Here is a 22,395-nt window from a genome sequence, read left to right as displayed (position 1 = left end):
TTAGGGCAGGCCTGGTGGTGACAAAATCTCTCAGCATTTGCTTGTCTGTAAAGGATTTTATTTCTCCTTCACTTATGAAGCTTAGTTTGGCTGGATATGAAATTCTGGGTCGAAAATTCTTTTCTTTAAGAATGTTGAATATTGGCCCCCACTCTCTTCTGGCTTGTAGAGTTTCTGCCAAGAGATCCGCTGTTAGTCTGATGGGCTTCCCTTTGAGGGTAACCCGACCTTTCTCTCTGGCTGCCCTTAACATTTTTTCCTTCATTTCAACTTTGGTGAATCTGACAATTATGTGTCTTGGAGTTGCTCTTCTCGAGGAGTATCTTTGTGGCATTCTCTGTATTTCGTGAATCTGAATGTTGGCCTGCCTTGCTAGATTGGGGAAGTTCTCCTGGAAAATATCCTGCAGAGTGTTTTCCAACTTGGTTCCATTCTCCCCGTCACTTTCAGGTACACCAATCAGACGTAGATTTGGTCTTTTCACATAGTCCCATATTTCTTGGAGGCTTTGTTTGTTTCTTTTTATTCTTTTTTCTCTAAACTTCCCTTCTTGCTTCATTTCATTCATTTCATCTTCCGTCAGTGATACCCTTTCTTCCAGTTGATCACATCGGCTCCTGAGGCTTCTGCATTCTTCACGTTCTCGAGCCTTGGTTTTCAGCTCCATCAGCTCCTTTAAGCACTTCTCTGTATTGGTTATTCTAGTTATACATTCGTCTAAATTTTTTTCAAAGTTTTCAACTTCTTTGCCTTTGGTTTGAATGTCCTCCCGTAGCTCGGAGTAATTTGATCGTCTGAAACCTTCTTCTCTCAGCTCGTCAAAGTCATTCTCCGTCCAGGTTTGTTCCGTTGCTGGTGAGGAGCTGCGTTCCTTTGGAGGAGGAGAGGCGCTGCGTTCCTTTGGAGGAGGAGAGGTGCTCTGCTTTTTAGAGTTTCCAGTTTTTCTGTTCTGTTTTTTCCCCATCTTTGTGGTTTTTATCTACTTTTGGTCTTTGATGATGGTGATGTACAGATGTGTGGATGTCCTTTCTGTTTGTTAGTTTTCCTTCTAACAGACAGGACCTTCACCTGCAGGTCTGTTGGAGTACCCGGCCGTGTGAGGTGTCAGCCTGCCTCTGCTAGGGGGTGCCTCCCAGTTAGGCTCCTCGGGGGTCAGGGACCCACTTGAGGAGGCAGTCTGCCCGTTCTCAGATCTCCAGCTGCGTGCTGGGAGAACCACTGCTCTCTTCAAAGCTGTCAGACAGGGACGCTTAAGTCTGCAGAGGTTACTGCTGTCTTTTTGTTTGTCTGTGCCCTGCCCCCAGAGGTGGAGCCTACAGAGGCAGGCAGGCAGGCCTCCTTGAGCTGTGGTGGGCTCCACCCAGTTGGAGCTTCCTGGCTGCTTTGTTTACCTCAGCAAGCCTGGGCAATGGCGGGAGCCCCTCCCCCAGCCTCGCTGCCGCCTTGCAGTTTGATCTCAGACTGCTGTGCTAGCAACCAGCGAGACTCCGTGGGCGTGGGACCCTCCGAGCCAGGTGCGGGACACAATCTCCTGGTGCGCCGTTAAGCCCGTCGGAAAAGCGCAGTATTAGGGTGGGAGTGACCCGATCTTCCAGGTGCCGTCTGTCACCCCTTTCTTTGACTAGGAAAGGGAACTCCCTGACCCCCTGCGCTTCCCAAGTGAGGCAATGCCTCGCCCTGCTTCGGCTCATGGATGGTGCACGCACCCACTGACCTGCACCCACTGTCTGGCACTCCCTAGTGAGATGAACCCGGTACCTCAGATGGAAATGGAGAAATCGCCTGTCTTCTGCGTCTCGCATGCTGGGAGCTGTAGACCGGAGCTGTTCCTATTCGGCCATCTTGGCTCCTCTCTCCTCTCTTCACTTTAATAATGGATTAGTTTTCTGCCTTCTCCTGTGGGGAATCTTTTTGGTAAGGGAGGGAAGAAAGATCAGTTATTCTTGTGCATCAGTATCTTTTTCTTTGTTTATTGTAGTAAGAACATCTAACATGGGATCTACCCTCTTAACAATTTTTTAAGTGTACAATACAGTATTGCTAACTATAGGCATGAGGATGTGCAGCAGATCTCTGGAACGTTTCACTCTTTATAACTAAAGCTTTATACCCCTTGAATAGCAGCTTCCCATTTCCCTGTCTTCATAGCCCCTGGCATCCACCATTCTACACTCTTTCTGTGGGGTTGACTATTTTAATTACCTGACACAAGTGGAATCATGCATTATTTGTCTTTCTGTGACTGGTTTATTTCACATAGCGTAAAGTCATCAAGGTTCATCCATGTTTTTGCATATGGCAAGGTTTCCTTTTTAAGTCTGAATAATATTCCATTTTCTACATATACCGCATTTACTTTATCCCTTTTTCTGTTAGTGGACATTTAACTTGTTCTCACAGCTTGGCTATTGCAAATAATGCTGCAGTGAATATCTCATAAGTCTCGTATATGTCCATAGAAGATCATGAAAATGGACATGTCTCTGGGTATTTTGAATTGGTGGGACAATTTTGCTTAAGGGTAGGCATAGTGGGTGGCTCTACATTTGAGAGTTCTAATTCCCATTCCTATACATATTTCTTTTCTTTTTATTTATTTATTTTTTTGAGATGGGGTTCTCTGTCACTCAGGCTGGAGTGCAGTGGCACAAACATGGCTTACTGCAGCCTCAACCTCCTGGGCTCAAGTGATCCTCCCATCTCAGCCTCCCAAGAAGCTGGGACCACAGGCATGTGTCACCATGCCTGAATAATTTTTTTTTTTTAATTTTCTGTAAGCATGGGGTCTTGCTATGTTGCCTAGGCTGGTCTCAAACTCCTGGGCTCAAGTGATCCTCATGCCTCAACCTCCCAAAGTGCTGGGATTACATGTGTAGGCCACCACACCCAGCCTTATATATATATTTCTAATTTTGCCTTAGCCATGCCCTTAAAAACTAATTCTACTTTCAACTAGTTTTTTTTTTTTTCCACCTTCAGTCTGTAGTATTGTTCACATTTTGAAAACAATACCTACAGTAACCTGTGAGGTAGGACATGATAGTGTTTTATTGGACCCCTTTTACTTTATGAATTGGAAAAATTAAATTTGCATATAGTTTGTAAAAAAAAAAATAAATAAATAAAAAATAATAAAAAAAAAAGAAAGAAAGAAAAAAGAAATTGATTGAGATTATTTCAGCAGCCAGAAGTGTGGTACAGGCAGGGCAGTTATTCCTCCTTCTCAGTTTGGAAACTGAAGCTCAGAGAGTAAACTTGTCAGTGACACAGTTATTCAAGAAGTTGTCTTCAGTTGAGAGATATGTTTTTCACCTGTAGCTTCTGGTATTGGAGCAGTACCTTTTTAGACTAAACAAATTACGGTTAAAATTATAAAGGTATTTTTGGAGTACCTGGAAAAAATCAGCATTTTGCTTTTCTAGTTCCATTTAGTAGGAAGGCAGGAAAGTTTAGTATACCTGAATTACATGTGAGTTATTTCTATTTTTCTAAAAATTCTTATAAATTGTGTAAGGTAAAAATGACTACTTCTTGTTTTATGGTAAATATAGTTGGGCCTCCCAAAGTGCTAGGATTACAGGCATGAGCCACCGTGCCTAGCCTTTTTTTTTTTTTTTTTTTAAGAGACAGAGTCGGGCTGCGCTGGGAGGCGGCGATGAGAGGCTCGCATGCCTCCAGCCCGGCCCCGGCCCCCCGGGACGGAGAGCCGAGCAGCCCCGGCTCTGGGCTACGGACTATGGGCAAATAGCTCTGACCACCCGGCGAAGCATGCCGCCTGCCTTGGCCTCCCAAAGTGCCGAGATTGCAGCCTCTGCCCGGCCGCCACCCCATCTGGGAAGTGAGGAGCGTCTCTGCCTGGCCGCCCATCATCTGGGACGTGAGGAGCCCCTCTGCCTGGCTACCCAGTCTGGAAAGTGAGGAGCATCTCTGCCCAGCCGCCATCCCATCTAGGAAGTGAGGAGCGCCTCTTCCCGGCCACCATCCCATCTGGGAAGTGAGGAGCGTCTCTGCCCAGCCGCCCATCGTCTGAGATGTGGGGAGCGCCTCTGCCCCGCTGCCCCGTCTGGGAAGTGAGGAGCGCCTCTACCCGGCCGCGACCCCGTCTGGGAGGTGAGGAGCGTCTCTGCCCAGCCGCCCCGTCTGAGAAGTGAGGAGACCCTCCGCCTGGCAACCACCCCCCGAGAAGTGAGGAGCCCCTCCGCCCGGCAGCCACCCCGTCTGGGAAGTGAGGAGCGTCTCTGCCCGGCAGCCACTCCATCCAGGAGGGAGGTGGGGGTCAGCCCCCCACCCGGCCAGCCGCCCCGTCCGGGAGGGAGGTGGGGGGGGTCAGCCCCCCGCCCGGCCAGCCGCCCCGTCCGGGAGGGAGGTGGGGGGGTCAGCCCCCCGCCTGGCCAGCCACCCCGTCCGGGAGGGAGGTGGGGGGGGTCAGCCCCCTGCCCGGCCAGCCGCCCCGTCTGGGAGGTGAGGGGTGCCTCTGCCTGGCCGCCCCTACTGGGAAGTGAGGAGCCCCTCTGCCCAGCCAGCTGCCCCGTCCGGGAAGGAGGTGGGGGGGTCAGCCCCCTGCCCGGCCAGCCGCCCGGTCCGGGAGGTGAGGGGCGCCTCTGCCCGGCCGCCCCTACTGGGAAGTGAGGAGCCCCTCTGCCTGGCCAGCCGCCCCGTCTGGGAGGGAGGTGGGGGGGTCAGCCCCCCGCCCGGCCAGCCGCCCGGTCCGGGAGGTGAGGGGCGCCTCTGCCCGGCCGCCCCTACTGGGAAGTGAGGAGCCCCTCTGCCCGGCCACCGCCCCGTCTGGGAGGTGTACCCGGCAGCTCATTGGGAATGGGCCATGATGACAATGGCGGTTTTGTGGAATAGAAGCGGGGGAAAGGCGGGGAAGGGATTGAGAGATCGGATGGTTGCCATGTCTGTGTAGAGGGAGGTAGACACGGGAGACTTTTCATTTTGTTCTGTACTAGGAAAAATTCTTCTGCCTTGTGATCCTGTTGATCGGTGACCTTACCCCCAACTCTGTGCTCTCTGAAACATGTGCTGTGTCCACTCAGGGTTAAATGGATTAAGGGTGGTGCAAGATGTGCTTTGTTAAACAGATGCTTGAAGGCAGCATGCTCGTTAAGAGTCATCACCACTCCCTAATCTCAAGTACCCAGGGACACAAACACTACGGAAGGCCGCAGGGTCCTCTGCATAGGAAAACCAGAGACCTTTGTTCACTTGTTTATCTGCTGACCCTCCCTCCACTATTGTCCTATGACCCTGCCAAATCCCCCTCTGTGAGAAACACCCAAGAATGATCAATAAAAATAAATAAATTAAAAAAAATATATATATATAGTTATATCCTTTCAAGCCACTGCTTTACAAAGTTGTGAAATCTGCCTGAGCCTTTTTCCCTCATGTCAGCTTCAGGTATCCAGTATCACTTATGCTTGATAATGATTGTATGAAAATCATTCAGAATTATACTGTGGTTTTTCATATAAAGCTTTTGTTTTACTAATTTTGAAATGACTGTTCCTCCATTAAGCGAATACAGCCCTAAGCATAAATTTGGTTTGTTCATTTAAAAATGGTCTTTTTTCCCCATCTTAGTTCTGGCTTTACTAGGGAGATAGATTGGCTGAGGTTGTCACCTAATTCTGGGAGGTTAAGAGCCTTTGTCTTTTGCTACCCATTTCTGAAATAACCAGAAGTCTAGCCCATCCTAACTTTTCTCTCGATGATCCTTTTCTTCTTTTTACTTCAAGGTTCCAGCCCTTCATTTGACTATCAGTGCTGTTTCACTAGTTAGCCATGATCCCTTTCATCTGCCGTGTCTGGATTGGAACTGTATTTTTAATTTGATGCTGTGGGCAGTTTTGATAGTTACAGATCCTGTGATACATTTAAATGTGTTTACAAGGGGAACAAATGAAACAATGCTGCATGAAATTTGCCTTTCTTTTTTTTTTTTTTCCCCCTTGGAGACAGGGTCTGGGTCTGTTGCCCAGGCTAGAGTGCAGTGGTGCGATGTCAGCTCCCTATAGCCTCTGTGTCCTGGGCTTAAGCCGTCTTCCCACCTCAGACTCATGAGTAGCTGGGACTATAGGCACGCACTACCATGCCTGGCTAATTTTTTATTTTGGTAGAAGATGAGGTTTTGCCATGTTGCCAAAGATGATCTTAAACTCCTGGGCTTAAGTGATCTGCCCACCTCAGCCTCCCAAAGTAATGGGATTATAGGCGTGAGCCACCACACTTGGCCTTTTTTTCATATTTATTTAATTATTTTATTTTATTGAGACAGAGTCTCACTCTGACACCTGGGCTGGAATGCAGTGGCTATCATGGCTCTCTGCAGTCGTGAGCTCCTGGACTCAAGTGATCCTCCCATCTCAGCCTCCTGAGTAGCTGGGACTACAGGCTTGCACCCATGCCTGGCTAATTTTTTTATTTTTACTTTTTTGTAGTGACAGGCTCTCGCTACGTTGCTCAGGCTCGTCTTGAACTCCTGGCCTCAAGTGATTCTCCTACTTGGCCTCTCAAAGTGCTGGGATTATAAGCCTGAGCCACTGAACCCAGCAAAATTTGCCTTTCTTAAACTAATTTATCTCTGTTGGGTCCAAGAGCTTACAAGTTGGTTGTCATTTAATATGTTAAACACTAGAATATTTTTTAGTTGAAATTTTATTTTTTCCCTTTATGTATTGTACCCTTTAGTGCTTTATTTCACTAATAAGAATTATAGTTTGCAATCATTTCCCACCTCTATATTCAGTATATCAATTTTTGTTTTTCCTTTCTATTTCTGTCTTTTGCTATAATTTGCTGTAATACAGGTACTTTCATCAAGGCATCCAGTTCTTTATATCATTCTATATTTTTACTTGGGAGAAATAGAAATGTTGCTAATTCCATCTTACTGACAATACCTAAATTATTGTTTGTTATAGAACATAATGATTTAAATATACAAAACACTAAACTGTTTGAGATTTTTTACATTTTATGTGTGCAGAATTTACATTTTATGTGTGCAGAGACAAAAATTGTTATAAGATTACAAGTTAATGTGCAAGATGATTTCCGATTCATGAGTTTCAGGTTTTGATAGCATATCCTTATCCACTAGATTAGTCTTTTAAAAATGTGTATGATAGGGAAAAAATCGAGGGCATGAAATTCTGAGACTTATGGGAACTAAACTTAAATGTTCGTTGTTAGATTTTTTTTTTTTTTTTTTTTTTTTTTTTTTTTTTTTTTTTGCTGCATATGAAGTTTTAGGCAGTCATTGTCCAACAACATTAAATACTGAACATATGGGAAAAGCATATGATTTTTTGAAATGTTTTTCTAAAGTAATCTCATTCTACATACGCTTAAGAGCAGTTATAATGCTTTAGTGACACTTGAAGTAGCTATTTAATGTGATCTCACCACTATAGGGAAGGCCGTTGCATGACTTTTGTGTGTGTGCTTAACTGCTAAACAGGAGAATCTTTTCCTGAGCAACCAGCTGGGAAGGATTTAATTTGACATTCTCCCTACTAGGACCCCCCAAAGAGACTCATTCCCTCCAATAGTTCCTACAAGTTCTTTCTCTTTCCTAAACTTGCTGTTACTAATTTACCCCTCACTGTTCTTCAAGGCAAAGCATCCTCAAGGTTTTCGGTCCTTTCCCCCTCCCGTCCTGTCCCCATCAGTGTTGAAATGTATGCTACAGTTATTATGTTTGTAATTTGTTATGCCATGTTGATCTTCTTGTGCTTTTCATATCAGAACAATGCATTTTTAACATTCTGACTTTCTTTTTCTCTCAATTGGTAACTGACTATATAGAACATTTATATTTATGGATACTATTTCTTTTTTAATAAGTTCAAGGGAAAACATTGATAAAGGAAAATTTATCCTTTCAACTTTCTTTAGGTGCCAGCATTATTTTCATATTAGGAAGCAGGAGAAAGTTAAGGAACTCTAAGCAATACTAGAATGGTTATGTATATATTTAAGTTTGTATTAAACCTGTTGGAATGGTAAAGAAATTTACTGACATATTTAACCATACAAAATAGTGTTGCTAAAAGACTAGTTTTTCTCTTTATTCTGTGCATATGTATATATATGAATGTGTGTTTTTTTTTTAAGAAATTAAAAAAAAACTTAATCTGCCAGCTTTTCTCTATTGAAATTTGCGAACAACTTGTAAAATTGGAATTACAGAATATTAGAATAGTCAGTTATGGAAAGTCACTTCATTATCCTAGTGTCACTAAATAACGTATAAAGTTAAATCAGAAGTGTATTCATCTCTGAATTTCTAATCAGTTGTTTTTAGTTTGCAGAAAAAACTTCAGCATGTGCCAGGAACACAACCTCACCTTGATCAGGTAAAGAAAAAAAATCTAAATCCAAAATTCCTAATCAATGTTTTTAAAGGACCTCTTTAACTAGATAGGCTATGTTTAGGACTATTTTATTATAAACTTTTTCTAAAATGGTATTTTTGAACTGTGTTGATAATTTTTGGAATCTTAAATGCTTTTGACATAGTCTAATTCTATTTCTTAACACATAATAGGAATTCATCAAACCCGATTTGTTTTAGAATCTGAGGAAATCATGCTTTCTAGCCTTTCCATTCTGTAGATTGCTTAGCATATTGGTTAGTTCTGATAGGGATTACTCCTTAAAAGCAGCCTGGGGGTTCTATAGGCAGTCTGTTTTTAAGTATGTTGAATTGTTTAAGGAAAGGTCTGATATAAGCATGGCTTATTTAAATAAAAATTGACTTGGAGTTTCACCTTCAGGTAGCACTATAAATTTGAACTCCTTAAGATGTTTTTCATGCTCTAAAATTCTAATCCCTAAGGTAAATATCTAAGATGCTAGGAACAATTTAAATATAATTTTACTGTACCTGCGTTTCTGTTAAGCAGATCATAGATCATAGAGCTTTAGGATAACTTCTTTTTTCCTCTTAAAACCCTGAGGGGTGGAGTGGGGGATGTGTAAGTGAGCAGTGTGCCTAATCTTCCTTCCTCTCTCTCAAGTGATCACTCAGTTTTTGAATTGCTATTGGTTGTAATAGGGCCAAGATAACAGCTACTTGCATTTGTATTCATTTTGGTTCATATTTATGAGCAGGTTTGCTACTATGTTTGTGGCACCTTTCCCTATGAAACTTTTGTTAATAGGATATTCCTCTTCACTTAACTTTAAAATGAATAAATGAGAGAAATACAAGTCCTTGGAGATAGAATTTATGGTAAAAAAAAAACAAACCCAGTTCTTTATGATAGTCGGTATCTGTCATATAGTTGAACATGAAGCACATTTGAGCTTCTGGGTAAAGAATGTGATGCCAAGAATCATAGGGATGAAAAGATGAAGAAAACACAGTACTCACTCACCATGAACATTTGGAGCGGCCAGTGTCTCCATCCATAGAATCTCAAATGAACCCCTATTGTGGCAGTTATGATGCCTTGTAGTTTGGTTGAAATGCTTTTGCCTTGCATTAGTCTATAAATTCCTTAAATATAAAATCTTTATTGCTTAGTACAGGGCTTGGTGGATACTCAGTGAATATTTGTTAAAAGAATGAAAAGCTGCGTTTCTCAAATGGGGCATAAATCAGAATCACATGTGGAGCTTTTTTTAAAAAAAATTCAATAACTCAGTAGTTCTCACCCCTCAGTCTCCAGGATTGGGACTTGGGTATGTGTATATTAATGTATATTTTTAACATTTTATTATGGAAGATTTCAAAGATATAAAAGAATAAACAGAATAGTAAAGTAAACCCCTTGTATGCATCACCCAGTTTAAATGGCATCAACATTTAGCTGATTTTATTTCACCTATCCTCCCAACATTTCTTTTGCTTGGAGTATTTAAAAAAACAAATGTATTTTAATAGGAAATTTCAAACGTGCATAAGAGTAGAATAGTATAATAAGCCTGTACGTACCTATTGCCCTTGGTGTAGTGTATTAAAGCAAATTCGAGACATTATGTCACTTTACTACTAAATAGTGCATATCTATATTTTTGTAGCCTCTGTAGGAGATTCTGATGCACTGTCCTGCTTTAGATAATATAAACATAGGGAAAAATAGTATCACAGCCACAGGGCTATGGGATTCAGAGGCATGAACAATTTCATTTGGTTTAGTGGATCTGAGGTGTAAGGGAGGAAATTTATCTTTTCCTCGCCTATCACTAGATTCATGGCTGAGGTCTCTCTAACAGAAGACCAACTATCAAGAGAAATTTCAACATAGAAATTTATTTAGTAAGTTTTACTTGACACAGGAGCCTTCATAAAACATACCTGTGTATGTTTTCTGTTAGTTATGATATGGAAGAGGATAGTAATGGAGAACCATAATTAGATAAAACAGTATGATCTAATAATAAACTGGGAAGAGCTTAGCAAGGCCTGTTTGCTCAGATTTTTCTCTGTGACCCTTCATATTCAGACTTAAGGATGTTCTTTTCCTCTGTGTATAGAGAGGGCACCTCTTAAATGAGGGTCTTATGACCTGCATCAGCGGAAGGTCAGAAAATGTTTCCTAGGTTTTATGACCTGCTTCAGGAGAGAAGGTGAGAGTGACCTTCCTGATTCTGCCATTTTCTCAAATACTGAGTTGCCATATTTTGGGATAGCATGTCCTGAACCCCATCAAATGCTTCATGAGGATAGTTTTTTGTTTGTTTCTTTTGGTTTTGGTTTATTTATTTGCATACAGTAAAGCATGCAAATGTGTAATTTTAGTGTACAATTCAATGTTTGGGTTTTGTTTTTTTGTTTTTTTGGTTTTTTTTGAGACAGAGTCTCACTCCGGCTGGAGTCTCACCCAGGCTGGAGTGCAGTGGTGTGACCTTGGCTCACTGCAACTTCCTCCTTCTAGAGTCAAGCGATTCTCGTGCCTCAGCCTCCTGAGTAGCTGGGATTACAGGCATGTACCACCATGCGTAGCTAATTTTTTTTTTTTTTTTTTTTTTTTTTTTTTTTTTTTTTTAGTAGAGATGGGGTTTCACCATGTTGGCCAAGCTGGTCTCAAACTCCTGACTTCAGGTGATCCACTCGCTTTGGCCTCCCAAAATGCTGGGATTACAGGCGTGAGCCACTGTGCCCGGCCTCAATGTATTTTTACATATATTTGTACCTATATATCTGTCTATATGCACATTCAAACACATATCCTTCTAACTCCCACTCAGGTCAAGATACAAAAGATATTCAAAATTGTAAAGAGTTCCTTTTTGCCCCTTCCTAGTCAAAGAAGGGGTAAGTGCTATTCTGACTTACTTAACAAAAAATAACCTTGAACTGGTAGGATTTTTTTTGACGGTAGGATTTTTTTTGACGGGAGGAAGTAAGGAAAAGAGCAATACGGATGTTTAAAAATGAGAAGGTGAGAATCTTATAGATGAGTAGGTCTCTGGTACAGAAGTCTTAGTGGAGAGTTGGTACTAGAATCCTGGTCTAAGGTATTAGGTTTTAATTTGCTAGACAAAGAGAACTCAAGCAGTGCTGTCTAGGAGTGTTATGTAAGCTAGATTGGACTCTAGAGTCAGGAGATCATGTGGGAAGATACTGTGTGATAAGGGCCTGAAACATGTTGGTTACAGTGAGACTAGAAATGGGATAAATCCAGAGCTGTTTCACCAGTAGACTTGCCTGAATATCCTGTCTGACTGAGTATGGATCAGAAAGAAAAGAAGGGGTGATGGGAAACAAGCCTAGATTGACTAGAGAAACCTAGAAATAGAAAAATCGGGAAGGCAAAGTGATTTGGATGATAATGCCATATATTCAGTTGTCCCTGGTGGCCAGATATTATAGTATAGATATTATACAGGCAAAGAAGAACAGAGGGATAGAGTGTGAAGGTCCAGATTTTGAGTTTAAGCACATTAGGGGGCTTAGTGTTCTGGATGAAGAAAACATATAAAAGTTATTGTATGTTACGTATTGTTTGCAAAAGAGTAGAAAATGGAGAAATAACCCAGTGGGTTAAAGAAGAAACAGACTAAATAAACAAACCTGAGTAAGTTGTTCCTAAATTTTATTTTAGAGACAATTCCTCATTTTGCTTTAGTTTTCTCAATTATTGCCTCACTTTTCTGTTTCTTTCTGTGTCAGCATACATGGAAAAAGGAGTTAATTTTAGATTCAAAACAAAAACTGGAAAAAAAAAACTCTGAAATGGGTAATACCTAGGACCTAGTATGTATGTGTTATTAAGGCTCTATCCCTGAATTTTTAATGCAGTTATCTATTTTTCATGGATTCTTTGTTTATTCCCCATAAGGAACACCTGGGTTTGGAGAGTGGGAAGGTAGATGAGAAAACCCAAGTGACAAATAATGTTTAGTTTATTATTAGAACCAACTATGAGTTGTGACCCTTATCTTCTGCACTGGGAATTACAGATTTTTTCAGGGTTTTTCTAACGTGAAAAGAGTTTATTGATGTAGGAAAACATCTGGTTCCAAAATATAGGTCATCCTTCTTGAGCCCCATGATGTATTATCTTAATTTTTAAAGCCTTTTTTGTCTCATACTGGAGTTTATTGTACCCCTTAAAAATATTAAGTCACATATTTAACCTGACAAAAGCAGAAATCATTATAAAAATGTTTAGGCTGGGTGTGGTGGCTTATACTTGTAATCCTAGCGCTTTGACAGGCCAAGGTGGGTGGATTGCTTAAAACCCAGGAGTTGTAGGCCAGCCTGGACAACATGGTGAAACCCCATTTCTGCAAAAAATACAAAAACTTAGCCAGGCATGGTGGCATGTACCTGTAATCCCAGCTACTCGAGAGGCTGAAGTGGGAGGATTGCTTTAGCTTGGGAGTTCAAAGCTGCAGTAAGCCATGATTGTGCCACTCTACTCCAGCCTGGGCAACAGAGTGAGACCCCATCTCAAAAAAATTTATTAAGTTAAAATCTTTAACAATAAAGCAATTTTGAGTCGTATTTTGCGACATTCTCAATATAGTTTTCCAGCTTGCATTAAAATACATTTTAAACATTTTTGAAGACTAAATTTATTTTTTTTTAACTGACAGTTATGTTTCATTTGACAACCTTTTGCTGTATATTTTTATGTGGACTTTTAGGTATTGTAGTGATTCCTTTAATGAAGAAATAAAATAATTGTCATTTAAAAATGAATATTATTATTACCTTATGCTATAAAAATAGTTTTAAAAGAGTATGTTTATTAAGATTTAAAAATAAGTATAGTCATGCACTGCATAACAGCGTTTTAGTCAGACTGCATAAGATTACGGTGGAGCTGAAAAATTACTGTCACACAAATACTTACCATTGTGTTATTATTTCCATACACTATTCAGCACAGTAACATATATGCTGTACAGGTTTGTAGCCTAGGAGCAACAGGCTATACAGCATAGCTTAGGTGTGTAGTAGGTTATACCATCTAGGTTTGTGTAAGTACACTATCATATTTGTATAACAACAAAATTGCCCAACAGCTCTTTTCTCTTTATGTATCCATGACTGTATTTTTTTATTGTTGTAAAAAACACTTAACATGAGACCTACCTTCTTCACAAATTTTTAAGGGTACAATATAGTATTGTTAACTGTATGTACATTGTTATATAGCAGATCTCTAGAACTTTTCATCTTGCATGACTAAAATTATACCCATTGAACAGCACCTCCCAATTTTCGTCTCCCTCTAACCCCTGGTAACCACCATTTTACTTTCTGATTTGATGAGTTTTACTGTTTTAGATACCTGATATTAGTGGATTCATGCAATATTTGTCCTTCTGTGACTGGCTTATTTCACTTAGTGTAATGTCCTCAAGATTCATCCATGTTGTAGTATATGACAGGATTTTTTTTAAGGATACATAATATTTGGTTGTATGTATATTACCACATTAATTTTATCCATTCAACTGTCCTGGACATTTAGGTGGTTGTTAGTGTCTTGACTGCTGTGACAAAATAAGTACTTTTAAAAGTCTCACATTTGCAAGTTCAATTTGAACCTTTTTTTAGTCTGCTTGTACTTCTCTTATCAAGCAAGAAAGCACTTTTCTGCTTTTCCTATTACTAGTAACAGTGGAGATTAAATATCTCATGTTTTTGGGCGTTCTAGAGCCCAACACATCACCTGTTCCTTTCCATACTACCACAACTGACACTATCTGGAAAGTGCCACCTCCCTGCAGCAAGCCAACCAGCACAAAAATAGTACATTAAACCAGCAAAGCTAAGAACCCTCAAAGAGTACATTTCACCCTCCTACCACCTCCACTGGAACAGGTGCTGGTATCCACAGCTGAGAGACCCACAGATGGTTCACATCTCCCGACTCTGTGCAGACTACCCCCCAGTACCAGCCTGGAGCCTGGTAGACTTGCTGGGTGGCTAGATCCAGAAGAGAGATAGCAATCACTACAGCTCAGCTCTCAGGAAGCCACATCCATAGGAAAAGGGAGAGAGTACTACATCAAGGGAACACCCCGTGGGACGAAAGAATCTGAACAACAACCTTCAGCCCTAGACCTTCTCTCTGACAGAGCCTACCCAAATGAGAAGGAACCAGAAAACCGACCCTGGTAGTATGACAAAACAAGGTTCTTTAACACCCCCAAAAAATCACACTAGCTCACCAGCAATGGATCCAAACTGAGAAGAAATCCCTGACTTACTTGAAGAAGAATTCACTAGGTTGGTTATTAAGCTAAGGCACCAGAGAAAGGTGAAGCCCAATGTAAGGATATTAAAAAAAAAAGATACAAGAAGTAAAGGGAGAAATATTCAATGAACTAGATAGCATAAATAAAAAACAATCAAAACTTTAGGAAATAATGGACATACTTATAGAAATATAAAATGCTCTGGAAAGTCTTAGCAATAGAATTGAACAAGTAGAAGAAGGAAATTCAGAGCCTGAAGACAAGGTCTTCTAATTAACCGAATCCAATAAAGACAAAGAAAAAATAATAAGAAAATATGAAGAAAGCCTTCAAGAAATCTGGAATTATGTTAAATGACCAAACCTAAGAATAACTGGCATTCCTGAGGAAGAAGAGAAATCTAAACGTTTGTTAAACATATTTGGGGGAACAATTGAGGAAAACTTCCCCAGCTTTGCTAGAGACCTAGATCCAAATACAAGAAGCACAAAGAACATCTGGGAAATTCATCGCAAAAAGATCATCATCTAGGCACATTGTCGTCAGGTTATCTAAAGTTAAGATGAAAGAAAGAGCTGTGAAACAAAAGCACCGGGTAACCTATAAAGGAAAACTTAGCAGATTAACAGCACATTTCTCAGCAGAAACCCTGCAAGCCAGAAGGGATTGGAACCCTATCTTCAGCCTCCTCAAACAAAACAATTATCAGCTGAGAATTTTGTATTCAGCAAAACTAAGCTTCATATATGAAGGCAAGATACAGCTTTTTCAGACAAACAGAGAATTCATCACTACCAAGCCACCAGTGCAAGAATGCTAAAAGGAACTCTAAATCTTGAAACAAATCCTGGAAACATATCAAAACAGAACCTCTTTAAAGCATAAATATCACAGGACCTATAAAACAAAAATACAATTAGAAAAACAACAAAAACCAAAAAAACAAGCTGTACAGGCAACAAATAGCATGATGAATAGAGTGGTACCTCACATCTCAATACTAACATTGAATATAAATGGCCTAAATGCTCCACTTAAAAGATACAGAATTGCAGAATAGGTAAGAATTCACCAACCAACTATCTGTTGCCTTCAAGAGTCTCACCTAACACATAAGGACTCACATAAACTTAAGGTAAAGGGATGGACCAAGACATTTCATGCAAACGGACACCAAATGTGAGCAGGAGTAGCCATTCTTATATTAGACAAAACAAACTTTAAAGAAACAGCAATTTAAAAAGACAAAGAGGGACATTATATGATGAAAAAAGGCCTTGTCCAACAGGAAAGTATCACAATCCTAAACATATGCACCTAACACTGGAGCTCCCAAATTTATAAAAGAATTACTAATAGACCTAAAAAATTAGACAGACAGCAACACAATAATAGTGAGGGATTTTAATACTCCACTGACAGCACTGGACAGGTCATCAAGACAGAAAGTCAACAAAGAAACAGTGGATTTAAACTATACCTTGGAACAAATGGAGTTAAAAGATATACACAGAATATTCCATCCAACAACCACAGAATATACGTTCTGTTCAACAGCACATGAACTTTCTGTAAGATAGACCATATGATAGCCAAAAAATGAGCCTCAATAAATTTTAAGAAAATTAAAATTATATCAAGCACTCTCTCAGACCACAGTGGAATAAAACTGGAAATCAACTCCAAAAGGAACCTTCAAAACCATGCAGATACATGGAATAACCTGCTCCTGAATGATCATTGGGTCAAAGATGAAATCAAGATGGAAATGTAAAAATTCCTCAAACTGAATGACAATAGTGACACAACCTATCAACCTCTGGGATACAGCAAAGGTGGTGCTAAGAGGAAAGTTCATAGCCCTAAATGCCTACATCAAAAAGTTGGAAAGAGCACAGACAATCTAAGGTCACATCTCAAAGAACTAGAGAAACAAGAACAAACCCAGCAGAAGAAAGAAGATCAGAGCGGAATTAAATGAAATTGAAACAAAACAACAAAAAAATCCAAAAGATAAATGAAACAAAAAGCTGGTTCTTTGAAAAGATAAATAAAATTGATAGACCGTTAGCAACCGTAGCCAAGAAAAGAGTGAAAATCCAAATAAGCTCAATAAGAAATGAAACGGGAGATATTACAACTGACACCACAGAAATGCAAAAGATATTCAAGGCTACTATGAACACCTTTACATGCATAAACTAGAAAACCTAAAATAGATGGATAAATTCCTGGAAAGATACAACCCTCCTAGCTTAAATCAGGAAGAATTACCCTGAACAGACCAGTAACAAGCAGGGAGATTGAAATGGTAATTAAAAAATTACCAACAAAAAAATGTCCAGGACTAGACGGATTCACAACAGAATTCCACCAGATATTCAAAGAAGAATTGGTACCAGTCTTAAAGACACTATTCCACAAGAGAGAGAAAGAAGGAATCCTCCCTAAATCATTCTATGAAGCCAGTATCACCCTAATACCAAAACCAGGAAAGGACATAACCAAAGAAGAAAACTACAGACCAATATCCTTGAACATAGATGCTAAAATCCTTAAGAAAATTCTAGCTAACTGATTCCAACAACATATCAAAAAGATAATCCACCATGATCAAGGGGTTTCATACCAGGGATGCAGGGATGGTTTAACATACACATGCGCGTAGCCAAAGCAAGACTAAGCAAAAAGAACAAATCTGAAGGCATCACATTACCTGATTTCAAACTTATACTATAAGGCCATAGTCACCAAAACAGCATGGTACGGTTATAAAAATAGGCACATGGACCAATGGAACAGAATAGAGAACCCAGAAATAAACCCAAATACTTACAGCCAACTGATCTTCAACAAAGCAAACAAAAACGTAAAGTGGAAAAAGGATACCCTTTTCAACAAATGGTGCTGGGAAAATTGGCTAGCCACATGTAGGAGAATGAAACTGGATCCTCCTCTCTCACTGTATACAAAAATCAACCCAAGATAAATTAAAGACTTAAATCTAAGACCTGAAACTATAAAAATTCTAAAAGATACCATTGGAAAAATCATTCTAGACATTGGCTTAGGCAAGGATTTCATGAACCCAAAAGCAAATGCAATAAAAACAAAGATAAATAGCTGGGACTTAATTAAACTAAAGAACTTTTGCACAGCAAAAGGAACAGTCAGCAGAGTAAACAGACAACCCACAGAGAAGGAGAAAATCTTTCATAATATATACATCTGAAAAAGAACAAATATCCAGAATCTACAATGAACTCCAACAAATCAGCAAGAAAAGCAGTCCCATCAAAAAGTGGGCTAAGGACATGAATAGACAGTTCTTAAAAGAAGATATACAAATGGCCAATAAACATATGGAAAAATGCTCAACATCACTAATGATCAGGGAAATGCAAATCAAAACCACAGTGTGATACCACCTTACTTCTGCAAGAATGGCCATAATAAAAAAATCAAAAAAATAGTAGATGTTGGCATGGATGCGGTGAACACGGAACACTTCTACACTGCTGGTGGGAATGTAAACTAGTACAACCACTATGGAAAACAGTGTGGAGATTCCTTAAAGAACTAAAAGTAGAACTACCATTTGGTCCAGCAATCCCACTACTAGGTATCCACCCAGAGGAAAAGAAGTCATTATACGAAAAAGATACGTGCACACGCATGTTTATAGCAGCACAATTCGCAATTGCAAAAACGTGGAACCAACCCAAATGCCCATCAATCAATGCATGGATAAAGTAACTGTGATATATATACATACAATGGAATGCTCCTCAGCCATAAAAAGGAGTGAATTAATGGCATTCGCAGTGACCTGGATAAGATTGGAGACTATTATTCTAAGTGAAAGAACTCAGGAATGGAAAACCAAACATCGCTATGTTCTCACTCTTAAGTGGGAGCTAAGCTATGAGGATGCAAAGGCATAAGAATGACACAATGAACTTTGGGGACTCAGGGAGAAAGGGTGGGAAGGGGATGAGGAATAAAAGACAAAAATTGGGTGCAGTGTATACTGCTCAGGTGATGGGTGTACCGAAATCTCACAAATCACCACTAAGGAAGTTAACCAACACCACCTGTTCCCCAGTAAGCTATGGAAAGAAAGAAATGTCTCATATGTTTCTGCCTAAATTGGTCTTTAATACTTTAGCGATTCTCTTGAGTTTGGATTATAAAATAGTTTTGGTCTTTTTGTATTTTCTGCTGTAAGCCTGTATGATTATGTAATGGTGAGTAAAATTGCTAGGCCAGATATGCAATTCTAGGAAGTTATGCAAAGATGTGCTTTAGTATATTATTTTCTACCTTTTTAAATTCATTTTGAGCTTGGCTTTTGAGCCTCTATTTTCCAAGGTGGGGTGTATGTTTTTATAATGCTATGCTTAGCCCTTGTGTATTTTCATCTCTGAGTTTGAAATTTGGGGTTATATTGGCAAAGGGAGGTTTGGGTTTTAATTAGGTGACTTGTTAGAGGAAATGTTAAGCTTCTGTTTCTTTAGGGTAGACAGTGAGAGATTTATCAAGATAAAGAAGAAAAATAAATCCTAGAGTTAATATTCAATACATGATGATGTCACCCTTACTAAAGCCAAAGAAGGCATTATCCTATCATTCTCATCGCTAAGAACTCTTCTCCTCTTGGCACATGCTTATTCAGTTAAAGATAAGCCAAGCCTTTCTTTTGTATTTTTTTTTTAAGAGAACAAATTTACTTTGGTTTTGAGTTTTATTCCTGGCTCTGGGTAGCTTATTTTTTTGACCCTTATTTTCCCCAATTTATAAAATGAAATAGTTATCTTCACTCCCCAGGATTGTTGTGAAGAGTAAGTCAAAAGATCAAATGAGGTGACTCAGGCAAAAGTACCTGGCCCTGTGTAGTGAGTACATTGTATGTGTTACATATATTCTTATTGCTGAGAATCCACGAAAGAATGAATTAAATAATGAGGACCCTTTCATCAGGGTTTTTGAGTGAGTTTTTTAAAATACAAAGTAGTAGTTTGTGTAAATACTAAATCCATTGGTACCTGTGCAGAATGTAGGAAATGGAGTTGCTAATTCCAAAAAAACAGCACATATGCTGAGGAAAGTATAATACCTAATATATATGGTTTAAGCAATGTAAAATTCCATGAATATGTTCCTTTTCATCTTAAAATTTGTGATTTAAAAAACATTGATATTACTATAAAGAATTATTATTATTTCCCTTGATTTACAGAGTATTGTTACAATCACATTTGAAGTACCAGGAAATGCAAAGGAAGAACATCTTAATATGTTTATTCAGGTGAATGCAATTTTTAACTGATTAATGATTTATCAATGGTTTTGTTACATAGTTGTTGCTATTAGCGATGGTTGGTCTTATTAAAATATGTCACTTGATACAGAATCTCCTGTGGGAAAAGAATGTGAGAAACAAGGACAATCACTGCATGGAGGTCATAAGGCTGAAGGTACAGTTTACTGTTGCAGACTTTCGGACAAAGTCCTTTTCTTGGCTGTTATAAAAACTATATTTGGTTTTAAACAGAAACACTGGTTTTAGTACAAATCATCTTTGTCTACTTTCATTTTTCTTTATTATTTTCATGACTGAAAAGGAGCTTTGGAAATCACTGCATAAGGCTTAATTTATTTGCACAACTTTCTTTAGGGTTGCAGCTAGAACAAACCTGTGTGCTTTGAAATGTTACCTTCTGCTCTCTGTTCCCAAGTACAGAGAAATAATGTTGCACATCTCACTTCTGCTGAACATTATGCTTCCTGATGCATTTAGCAGACACTAAACATTTGTCATACTCTAAACAAAGTTACAAAGGACTAGAAGAATTCTTGTTCTGTATTTAGAAACCCACTCACATTACTTGATATTTGGGTATTTAAGTCATGAAAGGTATTTCTTCTAGGAAGCAGTGATTCTAAAGTGTATGCTTAACCAGTCAGTTGAGTGTCTACTCTTGTGTGTTCACAAGTGTGCACAAAGTTTTTGGTAAATTAAGAATATTATTTCAAATAAATTAATTTCATCCCCATAGGAGCCAGTTTATCTGATAATTCGTTTCTCATTTCTGCAAATCAATACACAATGAGCTCATATTCAGATAAATATAATGGTTTTTCTTTATTTCATCATTGTTCATTGATTGCAACCCATTTCTAAAACAAATTATTTAATATAACCAAACTCCTTTAACTTCTCAACTTTTCCCACTAAAACTGTGAAACATTATATAAAATCTTTAATCAATAGGATATGATACATATTTCATCATTTTGTTTCAGGTTTTGGTTGTGATAAATAACACTGAAAAACCATCCTAATATATGTATTAACTTTATCATTAGAAAAGGGGATTGTTCAAAAAAAAAATCAATACACAGAAACCTTTTTTGAAAATTAAAAACATTAAGAAACTTCTTGTAATTCACAAATAATTGGAATTAAGTAATTTTCTCAGCTTAAGAGTTTGTATTTTTTAAGTGAATATCAGTAATCAATCCATTAACATGACGCTCTATTTCTGCTTTTAAGTTTGAACTGAGGCTGATTAATGTTCAGTCAATTCTCCTTTGAGCAGGGATTGGTGTCAATCAAAGACAAATCACAACAAATGATTGTCCAGGGTGTCCATGAGCTCTATGATCTGGAGGAGACTCCAGTGAGCTGGAAGGATGACACTGAGAGAACAAATCGATTGGTCCTCCTTGGTAAGTCTCAAAGGATTCACAGTTTTAAAACAAAGTGAAAAATATATTTGAAAGGGATATCATGTGCCACTTAAACAGATTAACCATTCAGGTCCTCTTTAAAAACTAAATAAGCTTGTGGTCAATGTTTCATCTTTATCACGTTACAACGTTCGTAAAAGCTTGTTAGGACTTTTGTTCTTCTTCAGTTTTAGAAAAGTGGTTAATCCAAGGACCAATGTGACTTTGATGTACTGACCTGGAAAGTTAAAGATGGAATCACTCAATTACTATTCTTTTTGTAAATTTCTAAACACCATAAAGCATTTAATGAACTGGAATTGATAGGTGAACTGTGTCATTTTAATAAGCATAATGTAATCACGTCATATTTTGTTTTGTTTGCAGGCAGAAATTTAGATAAGGATATCCTTAAACAGCTGTTTATAGCTACTGTGACAGAAACAGAAAAGCAGTGGACAACACGTTCCAAAGAAGATCAAGTTTGTACATAACACTAGAGGCATTTCTTATCAAAAGGATTGGATAATAAAAATAAGTTTCTACTGGGTATATTTCAAGCATTTATTTATTACTTTAGTTACGAATTCCAATATACTTTAAAATGGTATTTGTTTTACAGCATACATAAAATGTAGCAAATCAGTACTGTAAAAAATTTAACATTCATACAATTATATATAATATCCTTTTTTTTAAAGAATGGTATTTCACAAAAATATCTTTTGAAATTGGCTTTGGAGTTTACATATACTGAACATGAAAGTTTATAATAATGATGATACAACTTTCAACATTGTCATTTTTTCTTAGAACTTCAGCTGATTGCAGAGATATAATGATTACATTGTTATTAAATTTTTTTAACACAAGTAAGTGTCACCATTTTATGACATGAAATAAAAGGTTATGACTGTTATTGATGTTGATGTTGACGACCTGATCACCTGGCTGAAGGAGTGTTTGTCAGGTTTCTCCATTGTAAAGTTACTC

At 38.8% G+C, this 22,395-nt stretch overlaps 1 protein-coding gene across 21 annotated transcripts in view; it reads left to right on the top strand.

Moving 5' to 3' along the window:
- LOC739761 (putative COBW domain-containing protein 7) overlaps positions 1–22,321 on the top strand; it is a 79,137-nt gene extending 56,816 nt beyond the window's left edge. For 13 of the 21 annotated variants that reach the window (XM_054680349.2, XM_063806579.1, XM_063806577.1 and 10 more), the window contains 5 exons: positions 8,312–8,363; positions 19,910–19,978; positions 20,082–20,147; positions 21,273–21,402; positions 21,790–21,952. In XM_054680349.2, coding sequence (XP_054536324.1) covers positions 8,312–8,363; positions 19,910–19,978; positions 20,082–20,147; positions 21,273–21,402; positions 21,790–21,896 — 424 coding nt within the window. In that variant the 3' untranslated portion in view covers positions 21,897–21,952. Of the gene's footprint in view, positions 1–3,624; positions 4,111–8,311; positions 8,364–19,909; positions 19,979–20,081; positions 20,148–21,272; positions 21,403–21,789 lie in introns of all 21 variants that reach the window. The other 8 variants (XM_054680356.2, XM_054680347.2, XM_054680353.2 and 5 more) reach the window with 3 other exon arrangements.
- Positions 22,322–22,395: the final 74 nt, after the last annotated feature.

The sequence above is a fragment of the Pan troglodytes genome, chromosome 2 (assembly GCF_028858775.2).
Source record: "Pan troglodytes isolate AG18354 chromosome 2, NHGRI_mPanTro3-v2.0_pri, whole genome shotgun sequence".
NCBI classification, from domain to species: domain Eukaryota; kingdom Metazoa; phylum Chordata; class Mammalia; order Primates; family Hominidae; genus Pan; species Pan troglodytes.
This window is presented reverse-complemented; position numbering and strand designations above follow the sequence as displayed.